Consider the following 22309-nt stretch of genomic DNA (forward strand, 5'->3'; position numbering starts at 1 on the left):
ATATGGAATAAAGTTGGAAAAGGAAAGTCGGGGAAAAATTTTTACAAAAAAAAGGGAAAAAAATTTGTGTTCTTTTAGCAGAAAAAAGAGGGGTGAGATGACAGAATTCCCCCCTATATCCATCACCCCCAAATTCCGCGTCTCTTTCTCTGATCCTTCTCTGCTGCAGACTCTCTCTGTTTCTCTTCATAGTACCCACTTCAGCTCCTTTCGCATTTATGGTTCTGTGAAATCTTCTTCCCCTCCTCCCCTTTCATTCCCTTGTTTTATTTGTCCACTTCCTCTCTTTTCAACAACGAAAAGGGCAAAATATATATATATATATATATATATATATATATATATATATATATATATATATCACGAAGTGCCTTTCTTTTTGTTTCCCCCTTCTTCTTTTCATTAATGCTGAGTTTGTTTTGGGAAATTGGGAGTATAAAAAGGAGCAGCTGGAATTGATTACTCGGATGAGGTAAAAAGGGTAGAGAAACATTGGGCGTCGGGCGGCGGAGGCGGGCAGGTAACATGCGCCATGGCGGGCAGGTAACATGTGCCATGCCGGGCAAGCCACGGACACGTGTCGGGAGGAATTGAGGAGGGGAGATCATCTCATAGCACAACATAATCCCCAAACCATGTGACGCTCTCTCATGGCTTTGGCCATGGAAGCGTACGTACCAAAGCCTTCTCAAGTACACAAGGCCAATTGGCCGAGAAGGGAAAAGAAAAGAAAAGGAGAGGAAAGTAGGGCAAAAAGGGGGAGGAGAGAGAGAGAGAGAGAGAGAGAGAGAGAAGAATCTTTGCTATTTCCACTGGCGCAGTAATTGTCTCCCGAGTGCGCAATTCGCAGAGTCTCTTTCTTTTCTTCAAGGATTGAATTGTAGACCACACCCACCGCAATTATCTCCTCCCCACTTTGCCAATCCTAACCGTTTTTTGCAGGCAGAGAGGGAGAGGGAGAGAGAGTTGCAGGTGTTATGGCAAAAGAGGGGGTGGTCCTGCAAATTCTGGTCGAGACAGGGGCTAGAGAGAAGAGAGAGAGAGAGGGCAGCTAAACTCTGACTTGACGTCCATTGAATTTTGGTTAATTTATTATGATGTGGAAGGGGGCTTTTTTGGACTTTTTTTAAAAATGGGGCGGAAAGGAGGAGGTTTGTCACTTAGTCCTATGATTGCTAGGCTAGAGCGGGGCACATGGTGGCAAAGATTCCTTCGGCTGGGGATGCGAATTTCTCTTTGTTCTTCCCATTTTTACCTTCTTTGCATTATTTACAGTTTAGCAGGCACACAGAGAGCGACTGCGAAAGTGTTGCTTTCCCGTTGCGGTAAATGTGTATGATCATTTGCCGCACCAAGAGAGAGAGGTAGATGCGGTGTTGAATGATTCTGAGGGATCCTCTCGCAGCGGGTTTCACGCAATAGCGTGGTAGCAAGGACTCGTTCCTTACCTTTTCCTAAGGGGAATTTTGGTGGGCGACGATTTCGCTCAAAACAATCCCATTTACAGTACACACCCCCACACCACACGGACGATGCTGCTCATGGCGTCACTGTCATTCCTTCTTGCTGAATCGAATCGAATCTCCCCTTAATTAGGGCAACCGATGGCTTCCGTGCTTGCTTCTTGTGGAAAACGGTCGGTTGGGATTTTCACTCACCGACGCTGCCCCAAATTCAAACTCCTCTGTGTGGGGGGGGTGAAATTTGATCGGTACTAAAACTTTTCTCGTTCTCGTATATAGTTGAATGTTTCGATCAGCTGGCTAACTTGACAAGGCAAGTACTCAGACAAACCTCTTGGGAAGCAAAGCATAGCGTGGGACTGCCACGGTGCATCGGCGGGTGATTATGTCAAGTTTGGGTACACCGCGTACGATGCATTTTCTACCCGTACATGATTCACCAAAATGGAAGAAAAAAAAATGGAACCAAAATTTACTAGCGTCGGTATTCTTATTTTATCTTACTCCTAGCTCGAGCTTTTGGTACTATCAGAACTGGTATATATACGGTTTTTCAAAATATCGATGACATGGCAACCGGGCTCGGTGACGTGGACTCCAAGTAGGATTGTAGTGCTGACTTGTTTTTATCTCGTGATCATCCATTATAGAAGGAAGCAGCCAAAAAACGAAAAAGGAAAAGTAAAGGAGAAACTAGGCCTGCCGTCTACATTCCATCGTGGCGTGAGCCAGATTTGGCTCTCGCTCGGAACATCCCCAATGAAGGAGATTCAGTGACCCGCCAGCAGCAGCAACAGCAGCAGCGACAGCGGGATATAGACACCTCCGCAAAGTCATGCCCTGTCGTGTTCTGTTCGCTCCATCATGGTTCCAATTTGCTGGTACGCATTTTCCTTTCGATCGATGACATCAAGAGCAAGCCCCTCCCAAATCAGTGGGAACTCGTTCGTGAATTTGTGCGATGGGGGGAAAAAATTTGAAGGGCTTCTTTTTTTTGTTTAATAATTGTCGATAATGTGATAGAGTGCTGGCAAATTGTTAATATTTTGCGCCGATCAGTAAAGAATGTTTTAGAATTCATTCATTTAAGCGATCACTCTTTGATCCAAGCTCCTCCCGATTCGATAGAGTTCTTGGGAAACATGGGAAGTACGGATCTAGAAAGTAATTTGCGAATTTGCGAAGAGTTAAGAATGCGTAATTAAAATATTAAAAAAAAGGATTTTTCTTAAGCTTTGAACGTTTATATACTTACGAAAACGAATCAATAGAAAATGCTTTCTCCAACAGTAAAACTGTTTTGGGCATATTTTGATTTTATTAACAGAAACATTTCTCAGTACCTCATGTTATTGATCCCCCAACAGATGCATTCCAACGATCCATACGTGTGCATCGGGTAATACTCTACCGGTAGAAGGTGTGGCTCCTAATACAACTCTGAATGGGAGATGTCGTGATTTCAAATCGTAAGCTAAGGGGCCCAAAGGGAGGTCACTCAATCAACCCTTTGAGTATGAACATTAAAGCAAAAACGTTTTAGCCAATGACTTCCCCCATTGTCAACTTAGTGAATATTTGGTACAAGCTTAAGGAAGGTTGCACTTGGCAAGGTGGGTGATGTAATGAGCTGCTTCAATCCAAAAGCGTAATTACGATAATCTCTGGGCTCCTACTAAACTAAATTGACAGATTGGGATCCTCTCGAATATGCTTAAATTTACCAAGTTTACCCCCCTCTCCTTCCCCTCTCCCCCCAAAAATTATGATGAATCACCTTTATCGGGTCGGGGCCCCCAATGTATTAACGTGCGGGACAATTCGCCTTTATTTTAAAGTCCCAAGACAATGTGCATTTTAATCAAGATTTATTTACATTAATTACCACATCGAAGGTGGTTGACGAACTCATCGAATATGCTAAAAAGTTATTACCCAGTTAGACTCATGGCTTACATTAGTAAAGTTCAATTGATTAAGCACTCGTAACATTTGAACTTGGAAAGAATCGACCCGGAGTTCGTGTGGTTCGCAAGTCAGAGTTCGAGCAGCTGGCCGCTCATTCGAATGCTCGATACCCTTAGCCATGACTCAAATCGAGGAACGCTTCCGAGGTTAACGACACGTGGCGTGTCGAGCCACCCCGCACGGTTCGAAACACGTGATAATTCAACTGTCGAGATGTTTCAAATACAAGAAAAAATTATCAAAAAAAAAAGATCCTAAACCTATTGAACCGGAGCATTTCTTCGACATCCGTTTACGGTGTATTCTTCAAAACTCGTGACGAAAACTTAAAAAGGGTCGTGGCAGGAACCAATTGATCAATCCAATCTCCTCACGGGCATCAAAGGCATCTAAGATTAAATTAGCACGGCGGATGTAAAAAAATAAAGTTGACTTTGGACTTTGGAGTCTGTGTCGGAGCAACTAGCAAAGAACTTAGGGATACAAAAAAAAAAAAAAAGCAATATATTTTGTTTTTTTCCCTTGACAGTATTTTATTTTGTTTATTCAGACAGGCATGGCATGGCATATGGAAAGGAAAGGAGGAGAGAGGGTAGGAAGTCGGGGGCATTCTTCTTGGATCCGGTGCCCGCAACCACCACCCACGTGCGCTCTTGTCGGGCCCCTTTCATTTTTTCAGTGCCTTTCCAATTATTGATTAAAGGGGCGGGGAGGTGCGACCGGTTAAAAGAATGTTTGGTATAAAAGCTATAATTAGTGATTTCGGGATCGGCCCAATTCTATCTAAAATCCGAAACCTACTCTGTCATAATCGGTTCTCCGATTTTCGAACCTGGAATCTACCGTGTCGATCGGTTTCGGGATCTATCTTGGAACGGATCAATTAACTTTCTTCTTTCACTCTTTCTTTATTATTTTTTTTTCAATTTTATTTTTAGTTAAGCAAAATAAAAGTAAATGCAGCAACAAAAATCTTCTATTTTTCAATGGCAATATAAATCCAAAAAGAATAAAAATACATAAAATAAAAATAATTCATATAAAGTCCAAAAACACGTAACATAAAACCTAAATCGTAGAATTTTAGTCCTCAATCATCCCCGAAAAATTGGTCCATCTAACCACCCGAAATAAAAAGAAAAAACAAACATAGTTAATCACTTAATAATATATTTAAATTAAAATTACTATAGATTGAGATAGTTATTAGAAAACTTCACCACATGTTCATTTCACTTCAACTTGTAAACTCTTTTTGCTAATGATAACCTCATTATTAAAACAATCTATGTAAAAATAAAATAAAATAAGAGATTAAATAAAGCATTCACTCATAAAATATAAAAAGGAATTACAATATAAAAACACATATACATCATTTGCAATATGTAATCTCTAGTTCATCGATTTCCGATCCGGTTGTTCGATTCCTATTCCGTAGGAGCTACGAACCGATCGGCATAGTATCGGTTCCGCTTATTTTAGAACCGGTAACCACAAGACCGATTCCTTTAGGTTAGTCGATCTGGTTCTCGATTTTACCCTGAATCAATGCTTATCCCTACTCTACAACACCTGTGATTCTAAAATCTTAAGATGGGGAACCTATTATCATAGGCCCACCAAGGTGCTAGTAGCCAATATGGAATGCAATAGACCGGTTACGTTTGGTCCCTCACTAATAGACCGATTTTATCCTGGATCTACCGTGGATTCATGCTCACTCCTACTTTTACAACATCCGTGATTCTAACATCTTAAGATTGCGAACCTATCATCATAGGCCCACCAAGGTGCTAGTAGTCAATATGGAATGCAATAGACCAGTTTTGTTTGGTCCCTCACTAATAGACCGATTTCATCCTGGATCTACCTCGGATTCATGCTCACCCCTACTTTTACAACTCCCCGTGATTCTAACATCTTAAGATGGCGAACCTATTATCATAGGCCCACCAAGGTGCTAGTAGCCAATATGGAATGCAATAGACCGGTTCCGTTTGGTCCCTCACTAATAGCTGACCCGACCCAGACACGTCTTGTATATGTACTTTTGTGGCTTGACTCGAGAACGACTTGTGTAGAACCCAAACAAAATAATACGGTTCGAGATGGGTTGGTTTATTTTGACCAAAAAAAAAAAAAGAGTTGGGTTGGTTTATCGGTTTTTCAAAACTATGTAGTCATCCTTGATTGTCAGAAAGCAAGCCCATTTAACATGGAGTAGGCCCATTACGAATTTCTAAAGTATAAACGAGGATGTGTTTGGGCCGGATAACTTTTCCATTTGAGCTTTTCAGGTTTATTTGCCGAAATAAAATAAATGTCTCTTCACGCATGTTCATGTTGTCTATAGAATACATTCCTTTAAATTTTCATAGTAATGTAATGTATTCTTGTGTATAATATTCTTTGAATGTGTGTAGGCGTTGTTTATTGTTCACGACAGTATGAGCTATCTTGAAAACCATGGGAGTTTGCCCATGATTAATAGATCACTCATTCATCCGCTTCTTAAGAATAACGTCTCATGATTTTCGGGACCTAAATAGATATTTTCTCATTAATCTCAATATCCAAGCGATTCTTGATCCTTCTCTCTGGAAATTTTAAGATGAACTACAAAGGTTGGCTTGCCCATTTGTTTGGCGGGTTTGGTAGAATCACGTGCGGGCATAATTTCTTAAAGAAGATGGTGGGTAAAAAAAGAAGACCTACTTGACTTCATGGAACATGTTGTCTTTGTGAAAAGAACTTTAGAGACTTTATGTCCAAAGCATTAAAAAAAAAAAAAAAAAGAAGAAGAGGTCCATCCTTGCCCGGATAAAGTATATCTTGACTCGATCAAGACTTTGGCTCTTTTGCTTATGGCTAGAATATTTCCAATTTATTATTTATTAAATCGACGCATATTATATAGTTTGATTTTTTTAACATAAACGACGCTGTATAATGTCTCTCACTTCTAGAACCAAAAAAAGAAAAATGTGTGTCACTTGGATTTATCCAATATAGTTATGCGCATTCCAAACTAGATTGTCGGTTTGTCTAATCCTTCATGGTCTAAAAGTTAGGGTGGGAGCATGCATGGCAAGAAAGCTAAAGGCGAGGACTAACATAGAAATAGCAAATGACAATACTGCAAGGGAAATATCATTATGGGAGGAAAGCGAAAATACAAGGATTATCAGGGCACTAAAATGGCTTTAGGTCAGTTAGGTTGCCCTGAAAGGTCCCTTATCTAGATAAGGTTATTCATGTCGTTAACAAATGAGTGGACTATGTACAACTTTTGGAGGAAAGTGAAGTTGGTACTTTTTGATAAATTACAGAGACTTACGCTGAAGAGTGAAAGGCAATAAATTGCTGCAAACTATCAAGCAGTAAGTGTTTAAAAAAAAAAAAAAAGGTAGGATAACCCTACCCGAAACCGAGAAGATCAGTAATTTGTGTTCGATTCGATTCGGTTTGATTCAGGTTTCGGTTCGTTTTTACATCTCTAGCAGCTAGAAAGTCTCTTCACGCGAGTTCCGCCACTTCTAAGTAATGCAACACGAGTTGTTAGATACTCAGTCATGACGAGAATTGAACTCGTGATCTCGTTAAAAGCGGGTGATCCATTTACTATTAGGTCGAGCCTGTTTGAGGTTACGTCGAGGCTTCTTATAGCTAAAAAGAAGGGAAAGGAAGATAGAACACTGACCTTCTTTGCTGACCGACATCCTAGTGCTTTTTAAGCAATACAAGGCGCCATGTGCAAACATTCGTGCGTGCCCCGAGAAAATCAGAGAAAAGGGGTAATTTTTTAGAGCTATATTTTCCTCCATCCCTAATTAGGTTGAAGGAAATTTCTCCAAATCATTATTTTGATTAATGGGAATATAAATTATGGACATCATCGCCTGCGAGCAAACTTAACTGAAACTAAAAGCGTTGATGTTTTTGTCCCTATGCCATCAATAAAAAGAGGTTCCAACTAGGAACCTAGGAAAACATCCCCCAATAATATTCATTACTTAATGAGAAAATTTCAAATGAGGATTTGAAGTGCTTTCATTTTCTCAAATAAGGGTCCGAAGTGGACCTTATTTTAAATAAACGTTTAAAGTGCCCTTATTATTTCAAAGAAGAGCATGATCAAATGATATTTTTATCTTTTTACTTTTTTGAATTTGCTCCTTTTTTCCTTTTTCTGTTTTTCTCTTTTCCTTTCCTTTTTTTGTCCTCTCTCCTCCCTCGCCATCATCGGCAATCGAGTGAGGGTCGCCTTGCCCTCACCCGCCCAACCCGGGCAAGGGCCGCCTTGGCCCAAATCTGGCGAGGGAAACCCTTGCTCTCACTTGGGCCGGCGAGGGAGACCCTTGTATTGCCTCTGCAGCTCTAGTAGTTCGTCATCCATGGTTTTTCGGCTAGGATCGAAGGGTTATTTTTTTTCCCCGACAAAGATGATGATGCGGGGTCTTCCAATTGAGAATTTCTCTGCAGAGCAAAACCATAGGCCGTCGAGGCACCTAGGTGAGGCCCTAGTGAGGGTCGCCTTGCTTGTGGCCCTCGAGGCGAGCCCTCACTAGATTTTTCGTCCACAAGCGAGGGTCGAAAGTGGTCGGCGCCCCTCGCCGGCTGAAACAAAGGACATAAAAAGAAATGGGAAAAAGTAAAAAAGAAAGAGAAAGAAGCAAAGGAAATGATGAAAAGGCCCTTGATCAGGCATTTCTTTGAAATAAAGAGGGTATTTCGGATTCTTATTTAAAATATAGCTTATTTCACGCATTTATTTGAAATTTTTTCTTATTGAAATTTTACCCAGATTGAATCCTGATATGGGTTTCGACCAAAAGACAAGGAAATCCTGACATGGGTGAAGACGCGAACGAGCCCAAATGCGAGAAAGCCTCTTAGGTCGATGAAGCCCACGAAGACCTAATCAGAAACAAAGCACCTTAGCGGTCGAGCAGGCAACATTTCCTCTCCATGTTTTCCTGTATTCATATTGTACATTGCACTTCATCGATTATCTTCGTTCTTTTTGAGCATCGTTGTTGCTTGATACCGGGGATGAAATCCTCAAGCGTGGGATTTAGATTGCAATTTTACAAACTCTGCGAAGTAGTTTTGGATGCCCGAAGCATCTCGAGTGTAAATTTAAGTGTTCGATAATTTTTTTTTTTGAAGCACTTAAATAACAAAGCTGCCTCTACAAACCCTAAAACCCGAGTATATTCACCTGTTGCCTCGGACTTTAGACATTGTTGACGAATTAGTGAACTTTTAGACTTCCTACCTAACTCTCATTAAGTTAATGTAATCTCAAATTTACCATGGAAATACTAAACGTCCACTATACTGAAAACGAGCCATAGCCAACTGTCTAGTGTCTCGAATGCGAGTTCTGCTTGATCATCCATGGAGTCGATGGCAACATTGTTGCTGCAGCCGATCACTTACGAGTCGGTAGCAATTAATGGAGGAGAGAGAGAGAGAGAGAGAGTTCCAAGTGCAAAACCGGCAGCCATGGATCTATATCATTATAACCGTAAACGAGATTTGTCTCAATTTTAGAGAGAAAGAGAGCGAGAACGTTCCAAGAATAAAAATCAGCAACGATGGATCTATTCCCTTATAACCATAAATGTAAGATATGTCACAGTTTTAGGTCTCTTGAAATTTTCCTTCCAAATAAAGTTTCAACTATTCAAACAAACAAATAGGAAAAATGTAAAGTCTCGCGTTCGAATGACACTTTCCCTCTTCTAACCAACCAATTTCATGTCTTTTTGGTAGTTACATACTAACATCTTCATGATGCTATGCATATTGTCTCCATCTCTTGTAATTATTTTGTTGTTATATTTAAGAAAAACGTGACAATACGGTTAAATGGGTAAAGAAAATTTTCAAGTAGATTCCTAAAGAGGAGCCGTTTTCTCAAGAGAGGATCCAGAGTGGATATTGTCTTAACCAATAGCCTGAAGTAGCCAAATTAGTCTCGAATAAGGGTTTGAACTCATTGGCTAGCGTGTCACGTGACTATTCCGGTTTGTCATTCGAAATATCCACTGTTTGTTTCTTTCCAAATTGTTTAGATCGCGTCCGTCCTTTGAAGCATTCACATTTTGTCGAAGAGAGGCAATTACAGCTTATTGAATCTGACATATTGACAATGTGCGGGCATATTGTTGAATACCACGTTAATGGTAGCGATTTGTGCAAATCACTACATGGGAGTTGCATTTTTTAATGGAAAGTGATACCCGCTCTGCATTTTCTAATGGTCTCGACATTTCGGTCAAAGTTCCATATTTTGATTTTTTACCGTTTTCTTTTTTTTTTTTATAGGGAATTAATGCTACGAAAAACCCCAAACTGCTACGTCTATCATAAATTTATCCCAAACTAATTTGTGGATCATCAAAAACCCAAATTGGTACACTCGTGACACTCTACCAATTGTTAGCTTCTATCAAATTTTACTGTGAAATTGCTAAAATGGATGCCACATGAAAAAGCTCAATTGACATGGCAAGTTTGGAAAATTTTGTTACAAACGTACCCATTTAGGGTTCTCGATGATCCAAAAATTATGCTCACCGTAACACATGTATCTCAAACTTTTTTTTTAATACCAAATATCCTAAACTTGTACCTATGTAGCACATTTACTCCAATTTTTTTTTTTATTTTTTGTGCAATGGACTATTCTGGGGGGGGGGAATCCGATTAAGTCCCCAAGACACGGGGGGGGTCTCTCTTACGTCTAGGTCCAAGGTCTCCCAACTTAGCCAACGCCTTATTGGCTACTCTAATTTTTTTGTAACACCAAAAATCCAAAACTTTTATCCGTGTGACACATTTACCCCAAACTTTTTTTTTTGCAACACAAAAACCTCAAATTTGTAGGCATGTGACACATTTGGATTTTTTGTAATACAAAAAATACAAAAATTTTACCCGTGGACACATTTACCTCAAATTATTTTTCTACGACACTAGAAATCTCAAACTTGCCTACAAGTTTGGGATTTTTGGTGTCTCAAAAAAGTTTAAGATAAATATGTCACACTGATATAAATTTGAGGTAAATATGTCATATGTGTATTAATTTGGGAATTTTTTGTGTTACAAAAAAAAGTTAGTATAAATGTGCTAGAGTGGTTATAGTTTAGGGTTTTTGGTGGTTTTTAGGTCATAATGCCAAAATCACCATTGAGGAGGACACTGAAATCGACGACTATAAAACATGAGGGGAATTTATGCCAAATTTGAGACACAAGGGGCTAAGTTCCAATGCCCTAAAATAAGTAAATTTTCCCCATTTACATCCCAAAACTTCCTTTTTCCTCTTATTGTTTACTATAATTCGAATCACTCACTAGTCACTAGTGTTAAAAGGGTAGAGAGTTTTAATAATAAAGTCCTACGATCATACCTTGACAGAAGATTAAACAAAAAAAAAGGACGAAAAGCATAATACTTGATATTCGACGCCCAAAGAGAGTAGGTGGACATTGATTTGACTGAGTCAACTTTCAAAGATCTCCAAGGACATCAACATCCCAACTGATTCCTCATCTTCACTGAACTCACAATGACCATTGGTGTTGTCACAGTCTTTTACCGGATCTTTAGAAGACGATGCTCTCTGCTAAAAATCTCTTGCTCAGATAATAATTAGATGACCCGATCTTTTTTTTGGTCCTTCCAAGAATATTAGCAACTTTGACTCCACCAAGTTGTTTATCTTCATGGTCCTTCCAAGCTTTGCTAAACATCCTCATTCTAGGCCTATTCATCATCACCAAGGTCCATCCACTTTTTACCCTATCTTTGTACCTCTAAGCCATCACAAACATTCCCGTTCTTGTTGTCTTGTTCACCTTTAATCAATGTTCTTCCGGATATTCACATTATATGAAGATCCTTTTAGCTTGTACACATCTTTAGTACCCAATATCTTGTTGACCATAACGATTGGTGGAGCACTCTAAACATTGTTAGGGATCTTTATCCTAGAAATATCTAGCGCATCATCTGCATATTGGCTTTAATTGTTTTTATTATTATCAAAACAAGATTGTGGATTTTCTAACAATCACCACATTGGTGATATTCCCAACACAATGTGGTCTCTGATCTTTTAGTTTGATCAATGTAGTTTTTGAATTTTCAATTTGTTCAATGTGGTCCCCGAACTTTTGAAACATGTTCAATTAAATTCCTAAACTATAATAAAATGTCTAATATCGTCCTTGAACTTGAATTAATAGAAGGACTTCATTGAACATCTTCCTATAATTTAGGGACTAAACCGAGCATGTTCCAAAAGTTCGGGGACCATGTTAGTTAAATTAAAAATTTAGAGACCACATTCGACATTGGGTTAAAGTTTAGGGAACATATTGATCAAAAGTTCATGGATCACATTACATATTGGATCAAAATTCATAGACCATTTGTGTCATTATTCTTTTGAAAAAGTAAAGTCAAGACTCGCATATGAAGCCAAAGCTGCTCTCCGAGGCCGTATGGAACGGGTGCTGGATTAAATGGCCAAATGATCCCTTGGGAAAATTCTGAAAATTCCCTTTTGTTTAAAGATTGGGATGGCAAAAATGAATTGGGAGCCGAAATTATGCGACAAGTATTGTGTAAAAATTATGTTGAGACTCTCTCATTCTCCAACCATTTCACCAACGCTCAAATGCTAAGAATGATAATCTCTTTTGTCGATAATAAGGACGACCTGCATGAATCACAAGATGCAGCTTGAGGAGAATGAAATCAAATCGAACAAAATTATATTTCAAAGCAGATTGAACTGAACTGCTTAAATCGACTTCAAGCATCATGAAAAATTGCTCCTTTTTTTTATTTGTTATGCCAATTGGTGAGTTGAGATCCGTCAAGAAGCATACCCAAATTACTCAAAAAAACCCCAATCATAGACTCTAAAAAAAAAAATGTGTATGTGAGATACCTCAAGCTTAAAAAAAAGATAAGCTCCTAGATGTTTAGATAACAAAGATAATAAAGCTAATCGGTGGTATTTTTGCAAAATTTTTTTTTTTTTTTTTTTTGATTTCACATTATTTATTTTTGGGTTTATGTAAGGGGGGGTTCGGTGTTTTGATTTGAAATTATTTTTGAGTCATACTATCGATTCAAATCACGAGAAGAAGCTAACTTTAGTGTACTAATTTCTATATTTCGTCTAATTAGCCGAAAATTGGTAGGATTAAGTTGATCAAAGACAGATAGCTAAGACACTTTAACTTATTATAGAAAAAGGAAATTAAATGTTATACTCGGTTTAATTTTAATTCAACCGTTAAAACGCCCTTTTCTTGTTTTCTGGTCGTCCCCCGGAAAATAGATCTTGAAACCAATCTTACAGCAGTTGAAGTTGAAAACAGCTGACAGCATCTCTGCTACCGCTAGGAACTGGGAGGAAGGACGATTCTACAGTGCCTCTCTGATCCTGGGGGTTTCACTTCGCTTCCTGTGCTGAATCAACGATGGCGGCAGGTCAGGTCAAGACGGAAATGCAGGACGAAGGTCCCCCAACCACGACGCCGGCGCCGGAGCAGCCCAGGAACCTCAAACCTTCCGCGGAAGGCGGTGTCACTCTGGCTCTGCTCTCGCCCACCCCCGCGTCGAAGGCCAAATCCGAGGTCGCGTCTTCATCCATGGTCTCCCTCTGTCTCTCTGTCTCTCTGTCTCTCTCTCTGCCAAAAAGAAGAAGAAAAGAAAGTTCTTTCTTCTGGGTCTTTCTTGTTATTTCCTGTTTCGCCTTTGTTGGCTTTGATTAAGCCAGGACTTGGTTTTTGGTGAAAATATTTTGTTGCCAGGTCAAGGTGAGGAAGAGGAAAGGCACGATTCTCAAGATCAAGGTGAAGGACTCGGGATCTCAGGTTAGGCATCCGAGGATTGCATTGCATCCTCGGTTTTGTTTTGCCTTGGAGAATGCTTGTTCTGTCTTTCAAAATTTTATACTCTTTGTTACATTTGGTTGCTGCAAGTGGTTGTTAGGTGCCAATGCGAGAAAACTCTCTCTCTCTCTCTCTCTATTTGATTCCCCTTGAAAAGGAAAATCTTGGTATGATGTGTTTCAACTTAGGCTTGCAGCTTATTGCTTGTGGTTACTTTGAAAGAATTGTTATTTGCTAATGAGATTACAAGCTGTTTGCTTTGTTGGAATGACGACTGTTCTGATTTGGATTCTTAGTGTTGTTCCAACTCGGTGTCCAATTCAACTAGAGCACTACTCATTTTTTTCCCTGTTAATTAAACAAGAGCAACTTTTTGGTATTAAAGAGTGCGGAGATCGAGCTAATGGATTGGTACCTGCAGTTTCCTTCTTTTGGGCTTGTGCGAGGAGTGCCTATGTCTTTTCTAGGAATTGACTATCACATAAATTCACCTAGTGATCTATGACGTGGTTTCCAAATGTCTACAAGTCATCCGAAGAAGAATTGAGCATGTTAGGATCAATGTTCAGGCTACTGGTTCTTCAGCTCCTGACCTGAGTTTTAGAACTTTGCTCCATACAAATTGGAATTTGAAGTTTTTGACTTTGTCTATCTCCAGCCCAACCTTCAGCACTTGTGGGCACCTGCGCATTTCACTGTTGTTTACCCAGTTTCTTCTTTGCTTTTGGTTGTCTGACGTTACTGACAACCTCCATTTTACTTCAAATATGTGATTGTAAGAATGTGCAATCATGCTCTTTATAGCGTAGAAGAAGTTGCTTGGGTTGAGTCGTGCTGTTAACGAGTTTGCTGTTCTTACTTATAGGTGGTGTCTGATGGTACTCGCAAGTCTCTAAGGTCAGTAAAGCATCTTAATTTTACGCAGAAAATTCTGCTATTTTCTGGTTGTGTCTAGTAAATTACCTTGTAACAAGTGTGGACTCTGATTCATTTGAAGCTTTAAGAGAAGTAAGACCGCACTTGATGGGCTTGATCCTAGTGAAGTTAAGTCTGGTGCAATGGTTCGGGCGGAAGAAGTTCAGTCAAACTTAGAACCCACATATCCTAGCTTCATCAAAGCTTTGGTCCGATCCCATGTCGGCAGTTGCTTTTGGATGGTACTGTCAAAGTGCTCACGATTTGACTTGCATTTGATTTTGTGAAACTAAAATTTGAAACACTGAAATTACTTCTCTGTGGAAAAGGGGCTTCCCGGGGTATTCTGTAGAGCTCACTTGCCAAATAGAGACACTACCATCATTCTCGAAGATGAACATGGGAAGCAGTACGAAATGAAGTACATTGCTCATAAGACCGGGCTGAGTGCTGGTTGGAGGCAGTTCTCTGTTGGACATAATTTGCTCGAGGGAGATGTTCTGGTTTTCCAGTTAGTGGAGCCTAACAAATTTAAGGTAATCACTCAATTGATGTCGACTTTTTTCTTGACTGTATTAATTGTATTTGATTAAATCCTTATAGTTGTAGTGCCAAATGGTTTCTCCTTTAGTAGTGATGCAGAGTGAACTTTCTTCGTGCATGTGAGTATTTGCAGTATTTATCTTCTGTAGAAAGATCCACCAATATGAAGATCAAAATAAGTTTACTCTTTAGGTGAGTTAAATGTGAAGTATTATGTCCTTGCAGTGATAATATCACATTGGGTCCTCACATCGGGTCCTCACATCCTTCTAAATTTCATTGAGGATGAAGATTTCAGTAATTTGATGAAACTGCCTACCCGAAGATGCACCTTGGTGCACAAACTATGAATGGATGACTTAAGAATTTAGCATGATATCATTCTATCCTCAATCCTCATATAATTCTCTCTCAAGTTTAGGCTGATTTTACATTGACACAATTATCACTTGTCTCACATGATGTATCATGTGCAGATCAGATGAGCACATGGGGTAAATAGAATCGGGGGATTAAATGAAGCTGAATTGGTGGTTTTTTTTTGTCAGAAAGCTGAATTGGAGTTAGATAGTAGCATTTTGTGATAGGGAATCAACAATCAAAAGAAATTACAGGGATATTTAGATCCAAACTAAACAAAAGCTAATGATATGTAGTATACCATGGTTTAATGCGGAACTAGTCACAATTCATGTGAAATATGTTGGTGAACCAAATATCACTAAATGCGGCAGGTCTCTCTGTTTCTTGTAGTCGCAGTTTTTCTCTTCTGAGTTCAAGGGAAATTGCTAAAACATTTTCTAGGAGCAAAATAGAGCATTCCACCATATAAAAACAGTCACATTTATTAGTATTCAAGACTGTTTCATGCAGAGATGAACAATCTAGTAGTAGCTTCAGTTGACTCATCAATCTGTTAGACAAAAGAGTATGCTGTCCCAAGATTACAAGGTCTAAAGAGGTAGTGTCAGGATGAAGCCTAGCAAAAAGCAATTGATAGAAGAGCAGAGAAAATTGTACAATCCAACAGCAACTAACTCTGTTAAAACGTGCAACCTAAAAGCTTGAGCCAATAGGTTGAGGGAGACAGCAGAAATACAAGGCCCATATAGACCCTATAGACAAGTGATGTGTACCACTTTAACACCTAAATAACCAGTGCTGCTTCCTGAACCATTTAAGAGAGTGAGACCTGAAAATGTTGGCAAAAGACATATTGTCTCAATGTTGCCACAAAAACAAGAATGAGCAGTCTCACTTAGCTGAAAGAGTAGGAAATACTAGATATGCATCTGGGTTGCTTATAACAACTTGGAAGCAATTGATGCAGAGGATAACTACTGAGTTGGAAATCATAAACTAGTCCAAATGAGAGAATGGCGATTATAGGATGTGATACTTAAAGGGAAATCATTTCATTCAAAGGGGCTTTTGTTAGATAACTGATGGAGCGAGAAATAGTAAATTTGATCCCTGATGGCTAAATGATGGCAGTTTATGCTATAAGTTGGTAATTTTTGAACAGAGTCTCAGATCACGAGGAAAAGTGAAGAAAATTTTTTATAAGACTGCATCTAGCCCAATAAAGTTTTAGACCGCACTGTTGTTTGAAACTTGATTTATTGAACCTGGGCAAGTTTAACCTATGTAACTGGTGGAAAGGCATAATTTAGGACCCATCAACCTGTATTGTTGCGGCAGGGAGAGTGGAATACAATTCTTTAACTTTCCAGGTTAGCGCTGTTCTTGCACTCAAAAGGACAGAGCATACTCAAAGAGGGGTTTATCCATCTCTGATTCGCTAGCATATAATGCAGCATTGAGTTCCTAAAGGATAAGTTTATACTGCTGGAATCTCAATGAAGCTTCCTTTTTTCCCCTCTTCTTTGCCCTGTGAATTTAAAAGGATTTTGGATTGATATGGGTTGCTTATAAGGACTTCAAAGCATTGACTTAAGTAGAAGACTGTTTAAAATCTAATTAGGTACTATATGCTGGTCAAAATGTGACAATTATGATTGAGTTGCGATTCTGTGTGAGGAAATTTGCACTCCATGCTATGTCAGTTCTTTATTTATTGCTTTTTGTTTCTTCAATTTTCGAAAATATAATCTGAAAAGTTCCAGCTATGCTAATTATAAAAGCATAATAGAAGATGGGACAGCAATGGCAGAAATTGACATTGGTCAGGAAGAGCAGTAGTTATCCAGTGCCATAGGATACACTTCTTAAGAAAAGTTAAGACTTGGAATCTCAGAAAGGTTTTCTCTTGACACAACAGATAGGTGGAATATATTGGATAAAGTAATGACCAGATCACTTAAGACTCAATCTTTGGTGGTAAAGACTACCATTTTGTAAGCTTACTGCACTTCGAAAGCCCGAGCCCGTAGATGGCTTCTGCCTCAGTTGGGCAGGTTGAATTAACTGCACATAACTCATGCTGTCATCTAGTATACAGTTATATAACAATGAAAGCTGTTATTGTCTTTGTTTGAATGATAAAATTGATACCAATAAATGTTGTTACACCATCATATATGATAAGCTTTGCATAATCTGCTTCTCCTATTGGATGAAATTCTACAAACAAATTTCAATGGCTCTCGAATGGAAACTCATTTATCATCTGCCTTGTCTGTTTGTCACCCTAATTTCATTATGGTTCTGCAGGTTTACATAATAAAAGCAGGTGATCTTTCTGAAGTCGATGGGGCACTTGGCCTTCTAAATCTGGACGCCCCTACCAAAAAGGTTGAAGCAGGCAAGTGTTTTCCTCTATCTCTTTCTTCGTCCGTCTGCGACTTTTGGAAGTTTTTGCTTGTTTCTATTGTTTCCTAAGCATACTTTGCCGGTGCTGCTGTGAATGTACAGAAGATGGCACCAACCCTGAAGCGTCATCAAGACAAACAAAGAGGAAGCGAGGAAGTTCGCTGCCATTAGCCATTGTGCAGAAAAGAAAAAAGAGGTCCTACCAGCGAAAGTCGACTCCTAACCCAGAATGTTTAGCGGAGCAATCTGAAAATGATAGTGAAGGCGTTAATTCAGAAGTCTTAGAAGGTTTCAAGTTGTCTCTGCCGGATGTCCAATTTAAGGATGTTGACACCTTCTCCAACTTCCACATCGTGATAGACGGGATGGTTGTCAATTCAGAGCTCTCTGAAGACATCCTGAGGAAGTACTACGAGCTCTGCTGTAGCCAGAATGTGTTTCTCCACGATAATCTCATCAAGGGCATGAACTACAAACTAATTGTCGGCGCTATATGTGAAACTGTCAATATCGCTGACGCGGTGAGGGCTTGCAAGCTCACTACCACTCGAGAAGAGTTCGAGACTTGGGACAAGACCTTGAAGGCCTTAAAAATCCTGGGCATGAACGTTGGGTTCCTGCGTGCTCGGCTGAAACGGCTTGTGGAGCTTGCTTTCGAGTCGGAGATGGCTACGGAGACGCGAAGGTACGTTGAATCCAAGATAAAGCGGGACTGTGCGGATGAAGAGATTAGAAATCTGGAGATGAGGATCTTGGAACTGAAGGAAGAGAATCGAAGAGTCGGCGTGGAAATCGAGTGCCTGAAGCCGAATGTCGAGAGCTATGAACTGAAATTCCAGGAAGAAGTAACTGCCCCATGGTAATGACTCCCTTCCCTTGTCCTGTGTTTCTTGTTCTCTGTAATTCTGTCTTTTATGTACCATGCTTGTACATCCACCGGTTAAAAATGTAGGTGTAGGCCTTCATTATCACTCCAGGAAACATATTTAGGCTGTCATTCTTGTATTGGGGGAACTAAAACGCTAAATAGCACCCTTTAGTGGCATGCATGGAGTAGTCGTCTTATTACTGGTAGGTGCGACTATGTGAGTTGAGTGAATATCTAGGAAACTTTTGTGAATGTAGGTCTCTCTCTCTCTCTCTCTCTCAGGCTTTCTAAGCTGGATTAATGCAAAAAGAAAAAAGGAAAAAAAAAAAAAGCTGAAACACATGATCGACATGAATATACTCTGTTTATGCAATCAACCACCTCGGCTCTCATGCTGGCCCGAACACGATTTGGTTGTCGGCTCGGTAAAGACGACAACCATGAGAGGTCCAAGCACTTGCAGAATCTGAACCCAACATAACTTTTATAACTATAGAACCATGTTACAATGCAAACTCCTCGAAGTTGTCCAAGTGACATAACCGAATCTGTCTTCAGCAACTCATGTGCCACTTCGAGTGGGAGATCAAGGCAAACCATCTACAGATTTCTTTTGGGCCGCAACGTACTGGGCTCGGCTCGTGAGGCGTGGGGTGGGGTGGAGATCTCAATCGGACATGCTCGCGCATATGCAGCGCATACAATCCGGGCTCGCGTCGACTCCAAGGAACTTGGAAATTGTATTGTTACGTATCTTATCATGCACGATAAACCCGATCGCGCTCGTAACTAATGTCACCTTCAAATTTACATTGATATCTACGCCACATGTTTCGGGTCAACTCAAACATTTCGACTAGAACAAAACAGTCTAAATAAGAACATACGTCCATAATCATGTACCACCGTGGGCATGCCCGTTCAAGGTGTTGTGAACTAGAATATTTTCTATATTGAAAATCCGAGCCAGATTACTAGCTGTGACGAAATAAGCAATGGGATTTGAGTTTGAATAAATATACATAAAGTAGAAATCTGAACACGATGATATTAGCGTATAATCCACACTGTTCCTCTAATGATATCAATGAAACAACCTTTAGACATCTTGTTGGGACACCATCTGCGTAACGGCTTGTGCATCTTTCACCTGGTTCAATTCAACCGATTAAACACCTTAGGAGCATGTGATTATTTTTTCATATTCAAAACATCCTAAGGGATTTTCCTAACACAAGGTACTCGGGATCTTGGAGCATGAGAACGTCTTCTTTGCGTCCCGCCTTTTGCGCTGGAACACAAGCTCAAACAAGCACCCCGATACATTTTCCATGACATTGCTATTGATCATTAGGCTTGGTTTATTTTATGAAAAATGAACGATTTAAAAAAACCTTTTCTTTAAAATAATCCTAACAAAAAACTAACATTGTGCACAAATATATTTAGATACAAATTGTTATCGATAATGAAAACATGTTTCGTTGACTAACTATTGCAAGCAATACGAATAATCATTTTTGAGCAAAATATTTTTCATATTTTTTTCATTTTTTGCAAAACAAACGGAGTCTTACTGACGATATGATGTAACATTATCTTTACGCATTGGATACTTTTAGTAACCAATAAAATAACGTGGCATCTTTGCATCTCTAAATGCACTAAAATTTATCGTGCCTTCACAATGGAATAGTCTTTTTATGAAAAAAGGAAAAAAGAATTGTAGTTCCTTCATCCGTATTGAACTGTACTAGGCTAGAAGCATCCTAGTAGCAGCGACCCACTACAATAAATGGTCGTTCTCCGACATTTTTAAAAATCGAAGCCACTTGCATTTGACCATGCAAGTCTGGTCTCTCTGACTGCTCTGACCAACCCACACCAATCTCATGCTTAGCTGTCTTTATTGATTGTCTGAAAAAAAAAAATTAGGAAGGAAAAAAAAATCAAATCGAAAATCGGAATTCTGTCACGTTATCTGATCCTCTCCTCCAATAAATAAATTTTTCCTTCCTTGTTTTTTTTTTTTCTTGAAGTTTTCGTGCACTCGATCGAAGTGGAAGACCAGACTGTCCAAAAAAAAAAAAAAAACGAATAAATGAACAAGAACAAGAAAAATTCTTGAATGGCCAGCTTGCCAGCTTGCAGTGAGCAGGGTTTTTCCGCCAATAAAGAGATGACCACGACCCAAACTATTGCAAGTCTTCTTGCAAATTTTTACGTAAAAGGTCCACTTTACGTTACTAATAAATGGTGAGGAAAAAAAGGGTAATTTCTTGGAAATCTGATTTAGGACATGCAATAAATTATTATTTTCTTGAAAAAAGAAGCTGTTAGCTTGACAATACTCATACTTATTTCTACGGTAGAGATTGTATAGTCCCTAACTGTCATGGAAAAATTTACTTATGAAAAAAATATTAAATCGAGTACAAGATGTGGATACTGTTCGGTTGCGCATGCGCATGGTTTTGATTTGATTCTCTACTTCTTTATGGCGTGGTCTGCTATTAATATATTTCATCCAACATTGTGTCTGTGACTTTATAGATGTCTCTCTTTAACAATAGTTGTATCTTCTTTAGCAGTTATTTCCCCCCAAGAATGTATCCGGGTCAAACACACAAAGATGGGTCAAGACCACCAAATCGAAATAGTATTATACAAAGAACAGCTAAAAACCAACCAAATTCATTAGAACATCAGAAGCAAACTAGAAACGGCAAGATGCCAAGAAAAGGAGGACACCACAATATCAAGATTCAACCTAAAACAACCGAAATGGAAACACAAATTTGTTTGTCTCTAAATCTTGGAACATGACCTCCTCCAAGTAATCTTCATCCGCAGAAAAAGGAAGATAAAAAAAAATCAGGAAAAAGCAAAAAGTTCAAATTCTCCCCTCGGTGCTCTTACAAATTCAAGACCTTGAAGCATATCTCTCTGCTTAAAAGAGCTACTACATCTCCATCTCCTCATCCCTGCAACTATTCGACCCTCCCTGCCTCATCATTTCCTGCGAGAAGTCCATGAAACCAATGTCAAAAGGGAGAAAAGATGGAAATGGAATAGATCAAAACCAACTTTTTTTTTAGTTCATTTTTGAAGATGCATTTAGTGTATCGAATTCAAGACCTCGCTTGGATTGGACCTCTTAATATATATTTACCTGTGAAGTCTTGCCATGATAGTGCATGTTATCAGGAACCGGTCCAAAACCAGCTGTCCTCTTGCTATCACAAGATGCCTCGCACGACTTATCAGCTTTCTTGGAACCAATGTGGCTCTTCCTCAAACCCAAGAAGCCCCTCCATCTGCCAGACCCTTTTGGAGGCCTGAACGATGAGCCAGCACCGCCGCTGCCTTCTTCGCCCGCGAGGAGCTCTTCTCTCAGGGTGGTGGTGGTGCTGCTCTTCGCCGTTGCTTTTTCCTTAAACGGCAAGAGCTTGCCCTTGCAGAAGAGCTCGTCGGCGCTCATCATCGAATTGCTCGAGACGGAGAATTCGAAGTCGGAAGAGGCGGCGGCGGCCGGGGCCGGGGCCTGCCGCTCTTGCTTCGCCGTGTACTGCGACTCGGCGAAGTCATTGGAGAAGGAGATCCTAGGGCTTACTAGGTGGTGGTGGTGGTGGTTCTTGCTGTGTGGATCGGAGTTGTGCATGGCTGTGCGTGCATGCCAATGCCATATGATGTCGGGGGAGAGTCTCAGCGGGACATGAAGGTGGGAGATGAAGGAGAGGACGATGATGATGATGATGATCGACAAAAAAAAACGTATGGAATTGAAGAGAGACAGAGCGCGCTCCGAAACACAATTATTTTGCAAGGGACCCTCTCCAACTGTTGCAACCTAC

At 39.7% G+C, this 22309-nt stretch overlaps 2 protein-coding genes across 3 annotated transcripts; one reads left to right on the plus strand and one right to left on the minus strand.

Annotated features, from left to right (window-relative positions):
• Positions 1 to 12802: 12802 nt before the first annotated feature.
• On the plus strand, positions 12803 to 18558 carry LOC115740186 (B3 domain-containing protein Os01g0234100-like). 2 transcript variants are annotated; one of them, XM_030673636.2, is made up of 7 exons: positions 12803 to 13117; positions 13277 to 13339; positions 14223 to 14254; positions 14355 to 14514; positions 14602 to 14808; positions 17489 to 17579; positions 17690 to 18558. In XM_030673636.2, exons 1-7 carry the CDS (start codon positions 12944 to 12946, stop codon positions 18448 to 18450), a joined length of 1488 nt encoding a protein of 495 aa, XP_030529496.2. In that variant the 5' UTR covers positions 12803 to 12943; the 3' UTR covers positions 18451 to 18558. The 2 variants fall into 2 exon arrangements, with proteins under 2 accessions (XP_030529496.2, XP_048135981.1); XM_048280024.1 differs by having other exon boundaries at positions 12803 to 13099.
• Positions 18559 to 21088: 2530 nt separating this feature from the next.
• LOC115740187 lies at positions 21089 to 22309 on the minus strand. The gene is made up of 2 exons (XM_030673637.2): positions 21628 to 22309; positions 21089 to 21474 (listed from the first exon to the last, which is right to left on the minus strand). Exons 1-2 carry the CDS (start codon positions 22114 to 22116, stop codon positions 21418 to 21420), a joined length of 546 nt encoding a protein of 181 aa, XP_030529497.2. The 5' UTR covers positions 22117 to 22309; the 3' UTR covers positions 21089 to 21417.

This window comes from Rhodamnia argentea, chromosome 1, assembly GCF_020921035.1.
Source record: "Rhodamnia argentea isolate NSW1041297 chromosome 1, ASM2092103v1, whole genome shotgun sequence".
In the NCBI taxonomy this organism is placed as follows: Eukaryota; Viridiplantae; Streptophyta; class Magnoliopsida; order Myrtales; family Myrtaceae; genus Rhodamnia; species Rhodamnia argentea.

Coding starts and splice junctions, on each gene's coding strand:
- LOC115740186 (XM_030673636.2), top strand. CDS start 12,944: ATGGCGGCAGGTCAGGTCAAGACGGAAATGCAGGACGAAGGTCCCCCA. Junction 14,255..14,354: donor GGTACTCGCAAGTCTCTAAG/GTCAGTAAAGCA, acceptor ATTCATTTGAAG/CTTTAAGAGAAGTAAGACCG. Junction 14,515..14,601: donor TCGGCAGTTGCTTTTGGATG/GTACTGTCAAAG, acceptor TCTGTGGAAAAG/GGGCTTCCCGGGGTATTCTG.
- LOC115740187 (XM_030673637.2), bottom strand. CDS start 22,116: ATGCACAACTCCGATCCACACAGCAAGAACCACCACCACCACCACCTA. Junction 21,475..21,627: donor ATCATGGCAAGACTTCACAG/GTAAATATATAT, acceptor GACTTCTCGCAG/GAAATGATGAGGCAGGGAGG.